Source organism: Herpailurus yagouaroundi, unplaced genomic scaffold (assembly GCF_014898765.1).
Source record: "Herpailurus yagouaroundi ecotype Mexico unplaced genomic scaffold, PumYag 217, whole genome shotgun sequence".
Lineage (NCBI taxonomy): Eukaryota > Metazoa > Chordata > Mammalia > Carnivora > Felidae > Herpailurus > Herpailurus yagouaroundi.
In genome coordinates, this window is record NW_024412448.1 from 434,786 (window position 1) to 443,328 (window position 8,543).

The 8,543-nt window shown below is 58.0% G+C and overlaps 1 protein-coding gene across 5 annotated transcripts in view; it reads left to right on the top strand.

The window, feature by feature from the left end:
- Positions 1 to 244: 244 nt before the first annotated feature.
- SLC16A5 (solute carrier family 16 member 5) overlaps positions 245 to 8,543 on the top strand; it is a 16,248-nt gene continuing 7,949 nt past the window's right edge. Inside the window, exons 1-4 of one of the 5 annotated variants that reach the window (XM_040456367.1) lie at positions 1,611 to 1,723; positions 4,758 to 4,931; positions 5,191 to 5,449; positions 7,837 to 7,980. In XM_040456367.1, the coding sequence (XP_040312301.1) occupies positions 5,251 to 5,449; positions 7,837 to 7,980 (343 nt within the window). In that variant the 5' untranslated portion in view covers positions 1,611 to 1,723; positions 4,758 to 4,931; positions 5,191 to 5,250. Of the gene's footprint in view, positions 358 to 1,538; positions 1,724 to 3,328; positions 3,894 to 4,757; positions 4,932 to 5,190; positions 5,450 to 7,836; positions 7,981 to 8,543 lie in introns of those variants that run through there. The other 4 variants (XM_040456368.1, XM_040456369.1, XM_040456366.1 and 1 more) reach the window with 4 other exon arrangements.

Sequence of the window (8,543 nt, forward strand, 5' to 3'; positions counted from 1 at the left end):
TCTGCGACCTATGCAAATCACAAGCTAATGATATGCTAATCGTCTCGCGGAGCTGGCATCTCAAGCCCCGCCCAGCTACTGGAAGGTCCAGGCCACTCGGAGCACTGGGCCAGGCTGAGGTTGGAGGTGCAGGACCCAGTCTCGCCCAGCCACGCCCCCCCACCACGAGGCCCCGCCTCCTTCCCCACTGGACGGGGACTCGGAGGTGGGCCCGCCCACCGGCGCCCTGTGCCCGCCCCTCGAGGGCGCGGTTCTCCGCCTGTCGGCGTCCTGCCTCCTCCATCGCCCGCTGGCCGGGCCGCAGGAAGCCGGGCGCGGCGGGAGTGGAGCCGCTTTTCTGCCGGGCCGCGCGAGCCGGTGAGCGGGCCCCCCGGGACCCCCCTTCCCCGCACTGTCCCAAAGGTGCCCTCCCGCCGAGGTCCTCGCCAGCGCCGTCGCAGACCCGCCTCGCCGTGGGCGTCCCGGGCCCCTTCCCGCTTGTGACGGGCTCTGGGTTGAGGATCCAGGAAAGTCTTGTCCCATTCCTGAGCTGCCCCAGCCTGGGATGGCTGGGGACCCCCATGCCTGAGGGGTCTCTCCCAAGCCGGTCCCATCCTCCAGGGCCTAGGGGGCTGGGGGAGGCACCGGCACCGGCACCGGCACCGGCACCGCGCAAGGCCTGGCCTGAAATCACGCGGGCGCCGCCTGGGCGTCCCAGACGCCCCACCCAGAGGAGATCCGTCCTGGGGAGGGTGGGAAAGAGCCAGGACGGCAGGGACGGGGCCAGGCTGGGAAGAGCTCATGAAGTCCCTGTGGCCTACCTATCCCATCCCCCACCCAGGCTGAGGTCAGCCGGCCCCTGAATGTGGGGGAACCTTTGGAGGCGGAGAGAGGAGGAGGGAGACCTGCCCCAGTTCGAGGAGATCTGGAACGCCCTGTTCCTTCCATAGCCCCTGCCAAGTGCAGAGGTTTGAAGACTTGTCAGTCCCAACCTCAAGCTGGTTTCTGGCAGCTCTTCTGTCCAGAGGAAGCCCTACCACTGCCACCCCGTGTCCTGGGCCCTGCCTCATATGGGGTCTGGGAAGGGAGGGATCTTCAGGGACTGCTCTGGGGCTGGTGGTTCTTCCTTTTCCCCTCACCGTGGGAAAGGAGCCATCCCCTCCACTCAGCACACCAAGACCCTGCAAGAGAGCTTTGGCTCACTCCTGTGACCATGCCTGCAAGCTTAGCGAGGCAGGGAGGGGATTCTGAGGGCCTAGGGAGGGCTCTGGCATCAGATGGGAAGCCCTAAAAACAAACCAAGGTGTGTGTGCAATGTGTGAAGGACAAGAAATGCTATTTGAATTTGTGCCCTGCCCATAAACCCAGCTCCCTGCCACTTGGGCGTGAAGGTAGTCTCACTCTGGGCTGAGTCTCACTCTGAGTAGCTGAGGGCTACTGAGGGGTTCCTGAGGGCTGAGGTGGGCAGCTCCTGTGAAAAGCTGCTCACTTCCAGTCCCAGGAAGTGAGAGTGAAGTGTCTCTAGCCGCATTTCTTTCTTTGCCTCAACCACATGCCAGGCAGTGATCATGATTCATGGTGCCCAGTACAAAGGAAAGACCACTTCCCTGCTGGGACAGAATTGGAGCCAAAGCACCCAGCCCCATCTCTGCTCTGCTCTGCTTGACTCTCCTGGAATGGACCTGTCGGCCAGGAAGCCAGGTCACCCCTGGTCCTGGCCTTGCCTGCCTCCCAGGGAACACAGGTGGGTCACTCACATTGATATTATCTTTTGTGCTCACCCAAGGCTGGGTGGGGTGTGTGAAGAGGTCCCTGCTCATAGCGTGGGGGTGGGGGGAGGAGGGTCGACAATGATAAACAAGGGAATAATCCACTCCAATGTGGTGTGAAAAGTACTATTTAGGAGAGAAATAGGGGTACCTGGGTGGCTCAGTAGGCTAAGCCTCTGACTTTAGCTCAGGTCTTGATCTCACAGTTTGTGAGTTTGAGCTCTGAATCAGGCTCTGTGCTGATAGTGCAGAGACTGCTTTGGATTCTCTCTCTCCCTGTCTCTGACTCCCCCCTCTCTCACTTGCTCTCTCTAAAAAATGAATAAAATAAAACATTTTTTTATATTTAAATTTTTTTTGTTTATTTTTGAGAGAGAGACAGAGCGTGAGTGGGGGAGGGGCAGAGAAAGAGGGAGACACAGAATCTGAAACCGGCTCCAGACTCTGAGCTATCAGCACAGGGCCCAATGCAGGGCTCGAACTCACTAACCGGGAGATTGTGATCTGAACTGAAACCAAGAGTCAGATGCATAACCGACTGAGCCACCCAGGTGCCCCCAAAATAAAACACTTTTTCAAAAAAGGGAAACAGGGGCATCTGGGTGGCTCAGTCAGTTAAGCATCAACTTTGGCTCAGGTCGTGGTCTCACTGCTCATGGGTTCTAGCCCCGCATTGGGCTCTGCTGACAGCTCAAGAGCCCGGAGCCTGCTTCGGATTCTGTGTCTCCCTCCCTCTCTGCCCCTCTCCACCTCAAAAATAAGTAAAACATTAAAAAAAAAAAAAAAAAAAGGAGAGAAATAGAGGAAGAAGGCCTAGCCCAGCCTGGGGTGGGGGCCAGGGGAGCTTCCCAGGAGTGCTGTCAGGACTGAATCTTGAAGGACCAACAGGATTCTCTCTGGCTAGGATTTTGGAATGTCCACAGCTTAGTTCTTGAGGAGGGCCCAGTTTACTGGACGAAGGGGCTGGAGGACCAAAGGGACCAAAAAGCTGTGACCTAGGAGTCACTGGGGGTATGGAAGAGGACGCCCTCTTGTGGCAGGCAGAGTTTACAAGGGAACTCCCAGAGGGAGGCCAGGGGTCCTCAGACCTGGGAGGCAGGGCTCCCAGCCAGCAAAGAAAGAGCAAAGGTGCTTGGGGTTTCCTGGGCTCTGGCTGTCCCTGGAGGCCTGGAGGAAGGAGAAACCGGGAAGAGTCAGCCCCATTGAAAGATTCAGAGTAAAGGTCAGAATCCTGGACAAAGTCCCCAAAGGGCTGCCCAGAGAAGTGGCTGCTGAGAAGGGTACTATAGAAACCCCTCTGTAGAGGGGCAGGACAAGCAGGAACAAGAAAGGACCAGAACTGGGAAATGGGGAGGGGCTGGGCTGAGGTCCAGCCTCCAGCACCCCCTCCCCCACATGTCTCCCCTGTCACCCACCTCCTCCCTGCCACCTTGGGGTCAGTGACAGTGTGCTACTCTGAAGGGAACCGGCAGGGTCCCAGGGCTCGGATGGGACAGGAGTAGAGCAGCGGGTCCGGGAAGGCCGGGGAGGTGGGGGGGGGGGGGTACAAACTGTGGCGAGGGTGTGGAGGGGACATTTGGGCCAGCACAGACAGGATCAGGTGGCGCTGGTGGCCTTTCCATTTGCTGTGGATACAGAAATCCTAGAAGGGACTGTGTCTGAGTCTGAGGTTTGCCCGAGCCCGGAACTGGGCCAGGAGGATTGGGGCTGAGGGATCTCTAGGGCCAGTATCACATGCAGGAGCCAGGATGGCAGGACGCCAGCGCTTACAGCATACGCACGCACACTCTCACTCACCCTGAGGTTGGGCTGAATGGACCACTCACTTTGGCAGGGCTCCTGGGGGTCCTCTGGGGAGGGAGCAGACTTTGTGTCCAGAGAAGAGAGAGATTGGAGCGTGTGAAGGAGGCAGTTTAGGGCGGTTCCCATAGGTGCTATTTTAAAGCACCTGAGCCTGGGGCAGAAGGTGTGGAGCGCTCGGCATGATGGGAAGATGGGGTTGCATATTTCTGATAGTTTCCTGAGTTTCCATGGATCTTCCCAGGACCTGGGGCTAAAAGGAGGAAAACTGTGGGAACCGGAGCTCAGGGGATCCATTGGCTTCACTGGGGTGAAGGCTGCCAGAGCCCAGAGCTCTGAGTGCGGGTGAGGTCTGAAGGCCACGGGGAACCAGGAAGCAGGAGGAGAGCCCAGAGAGAGGGGACTGGAAAAGCACTCTGCATTTGAGGAGGGGGCCTTGGGGCTTTGAGGTCTGGTTACGGCAGCTTCTGTGATGGGAGGGTGGCCCGGGTGGGCGGTGTGGAGTGGGGGGGAGGTGAGAAACTGAGATAAGACTGAGCCAGATATGGGGGTGGTACGGTTTCATCTGCATGGTGTGTGACCCCATGTGCATGTGGTGTGCCTGTATATTTGTGTAGCATTTGTTTATCTCTGGGCTTGTCTGCATGTGTCCGTGTAGGTGTGTATTTGTACATTTGATGTCTGCATGTGTCTGTATATGTCTGTGCATGTCTGCATGTGTGACTCTGTGTGTGTGTCTGTGTCTCTAGATTTTTCTGTGTGAGCGTGTATCGGTGTAAGTGTGTCTGCACATACGTCTGTGTACCTGTGTGGTTCTGTCTATGCAGTGTGTGTGTGTGTGTGTGTGTGTGTGTGTGTGTGTGTGTGAACATGTATCTTGGCATATGCCCATGTGTGGCTGTGTATGTATCTGCATGTTTCGGGGTGGGTGGAGGGGTTGCTCAGAGAAGCCCTGGCAGGTGGTGGGTCATTATCCAGCATCACTGTAGAACTTGACTCTGTCATGGGCTCCCTGTGAAAGGAGTAAGTGCCAAGGGCCTTTGGATGAGACCTGAGCCTTTTCCCGAAAGCTGCTGGTTTGGTGCCCTTGGAGGACTATTCTGTGTGTGCTCCTTTGACTACACTCAGCACCGGCTCACCCACCTAGGCAGTCTCAACAGCAATGACGGTAGAGCCGGCAGCGTTGTGAAAGTCTGTGTTTGTGTGCAGGAAGCCTGCTTATGGATGTTTGAAAATACATCTGTGTGTGCCTGCGGGGGCATTGGGACTAGGCTGGCTCTAGAGGTCTGTTCCATTCTACAAGCGACTACTGAGTGCTTGCTGTGTGCGGGAGGGGACCCCAAGACTGGGCCAGGAAGTACCACCCGCTGACCACCAAACGATGTAAGTCTAGGAAGAGTTCCACCCACCTGCCCTGTTGCATTGTTGGCTCACCTACCTGCCCCTCCTGCCAGGCTGGCACTGGGAAGTGGGTGAAAGGAAATGCCAAGGCCAGCGTGTTTGCCTCTGGCCACCTCCTAGGGGGCGGTACACTTGGTGATACCTAGTGCTGGGGCAAGAGGAAGGAATGGTTTCGGCCACCCAGGGAAAGTGGCAGGTGAACACGGGGAGGGTCGGCAGCTCCATTCTGTCCCCTCCACAGGTGGCCCAGGCAGTGGCAGCCGTGACAGTGAGGCGGTGACAGCAGAATTTGTGGCAAAGGATGCCCCAGGTCCCGGAGCGTGCAGAGGGCTGCTGGGCCTGGGTAGTGCTGCTGGCCTCCCTGGTGACCCAGGGCCTCACCCTGGGCTTCCCCACATGCACTGGCATCTTCTTCACTGAACTGCAGCATGAGTTCCAGGCCAGCAACAGTGAGACCTCCTGGTTCCCCTCCATCCTGACAGCCATGCTCCACGCTGGGGGTGAGCAGCCTGGGGAGGGCCCAAGGGAGGGTTGAGAAAGAGCAGGGGGTGAGAGAGGAAGCCACAGTCTCCCTGGCCTCCTGGATCCCTCTCTCTGCGACCACAGGCTTTGTCTCATGGGGTGAATTCCTAAGATGTCACCTGATTTCAGCAGGGCCAGCCCCCCTGGCTGGAATCCCGTAGGTCTGGGCTGGGCAGGTCTGGGCTAGGTTGGGCTGGGGAGGGGGAGAGGGCTAGAGGCTCCTGGGATACAAAGCCAATCCTCTCAGTGGCTGGGGGATCAATGCGGACTGTAGGAATGTCAGGCAGTCAGCAGACTTCAGGAAGAGACACTTGAGTGATCTCTCTGAACCTGTTTCTTCCTCTGCAATATAGAGGTAATGCCCAGCACCCTACCCACCTCCTACATGGGATCATAGGGAAGATCACATGACTCCCCGGAAAGTAGTATTTGGAGGCCCTCATTAGAGTCTTCAGTATGGGAAAGGGGGCTTGAGGTACACACCAGGTGCAAGATGGGGGCAGGGCAAGAGCCCCATCTCTCACCCTGAGGCAGAAGGGCTGGGGAGGTGGCCGGGATGGCAGTGCCCCACCTCATTTCCTGTTTGGCTCCTCCAGGAATGTGACCCCCTCACCTTGTGAAGGGGGAAGGCCAGGGCTGCCTGCGAGGCTCTCTACAATAGACTTGGGCTCAGGGGCCTGCCCCTGGCTCCTGAGAGCTCTATCACGGAGACTCCAGAGACAGTGACCTCCTCCCGGTGTCAGGGAGGGGGCCGGTCAACTGCAGCCAGATCTCCCAGTCCTCAGGACTCTCCCCATGGGTGTGCTTGCTTGCCTCAGGTGACCCCATCTCCCTACCAACCTCCTGCCACTCCCTCCACCTGGTACCAGCAGCCTCCTTGTTATTCCAGGTCCTTCCTTCCAATTGGGCGGGAGGTCAGACTGGGATAGATGCCCTCACTGAGGTGATCCCTGCACCTGCCGCCCCAGGGCATGGGCTCGGGGCCCTGGGAAAGGCTGGGACTGGCCCAGACCGCATGACCTTTTCACCTACAAGGCTGGAGCAGAAGTGGGAACCTCAGGCAGTTCCTTCCATGCTTCCGGAGAGGGGTCTGCGTCAGGTACTGGGAAACCGGCACCCAGTGGGGACCCCCACTTCTCCACCAGCTTTAGACTCACCGCCCCCTGGCAGGCACACCAGCCCCTCAGTCGGCCTGGGATTCCTGTCTGCCTCACATACATACACCTTTAGCCCATACTCATTCAGAGTATTGTAGACATTTTAAACTTGAATGTGTCCTTGATCCCAGGCACTCCCTGCCCCACCCATCTTAGAGATGAAGAAAACAAGCAAGCACAGAGTACAGGGCATGCTCAGGGTAGCAGAGTGGGTTTGGGGAGCAGTGCCCCTGCAGAGGAAACCCCCTGCCTCCCGGCACCCTCAGCTGGCACAGGTCCCAGCCACACCCCGAACTCCATGACTCAGGACTTTTCCAAAGTCAGGCCAGAATTTGGGGTGGGGAAGATGGCAGAAGTGTGGGACAGCAGGTCATGTTCACTGCAGAGGCTTGCCTCTCTGTAGCGGCCTCTGCTTGATTATCTCTGAGTATGGGCCACTCACTTCCTCTGTCACTCCCATACTCATACTGGCTCACACCCCCCCTCTACCCCAGAGGCACACATGCGCACGCGCACACACACACTTCCCTTGTCCCTTTGGCTGTGCTCTGGGAGAGTAACTCTGGAGAAACTCCTTTATGTGTCCTTGAGGGCAGGGCACCTGGTGAATGAAGCCCTGCCAGGTGAGGAGAAGCAGCCAGCCAGGACTGGCTGCTTTCTGCCCTGGCTCTGGAGTCGTGAGAAAGCAGCTCGGGCTGGGGGTGGGGTGGAAGAGAACAGGCCCTTCTCCACCAGAAGCCAAACATCTGAGTGCAAGACTTTGTGTTGGCTGGATGTGATGGGGGTAGGGGGAGCGGGCACCCCACCCAGTGTTCTCCAGGGTCCCAGGCTGCCCACCCTGGACGTGATGGAGCATAGTGGGAGGACTGTGGCCAGTCCTCTTGAGAATGGGAGGTAGGCAAGGGCCCGAACACTCGTGGGACCTCCCCTCGCAGCTGGTCAGATGTCATCCAGTGTGACCTCCTGTAGGGGAGGAAACTGAGGCACAGAGAGGGATTGCGTTTGCCCCAGCCCAGAGCCAGCCTGTGGCAGGGTGGCAATCAAAATCTAGGCTTACAGGCCTCAGGGCTGTGCCCTTTAAGCCGCCACACTAGTTCCTGCCGGAAGCACCTCCCGACGCCCCTGTCTGCCTCCCTGCAGATCTCCTCACTCAGCTGCCGCCTGCTGGCTGCCTCCTCACCCCTGCCCTTCCCTGCTCCTCCTCACAGGACCCCTATGCAGCATCCTGGTGGGACGCTTTGGCTGCAGAGTGACGGTGATGCTGGGGGGCGCCCTGGCCAGCCTCGGCATGGTGGCCAGCTCCTTCTGCCACACCCTTAGCCAGCTCTACCTCACGGCAGGATTCATCACAGGTGACTGTATTCCCACTTCTAGAATTTCTGGGTGCCTCCTAAAAAGTGCCAGACGTAAGTGCAGGCAGTGTGCCTTATCTTCTGGGGCTGCTTCTAGTCACACGAGGGAGAAGGACAACGAACAGATAAATAAAGAAGGATTGTTGCTGATCATGACAAGCACCTGAGAAGACAGGACAGCGGATATGATCGTGTCCTGGCTCGGGATGGGGGTGGGCAGAGATTCAACAAGCAAAGAGGTAAAATATCTAGAACACCCCATGCAGAAGGTAAAGCAAGGGCGGGAGAGGTTACTACTTTCAACAGGGCAGTGAGGGAAAGCCTTGCAGAGAAGGGGACATTTGGGCAGAGAACTAATGGGGAAGTGAGGGAATCTGCAACCAGGCCCTTGGGGAAAGAGCATTCCAACAGCAAGGGCAAAGGCCCAGAAGCGCCCAGCAGGCAGTGAGGTGGCCAGTAGGGTAGAAGCACACGAGTAAGGGGGTCAAAAGTTGGGGTGGCGGCTGGATGGGGGGTTCAGTAACATCATCCAACTGCCATTTCTAGAGCACCACTCTGGCTCC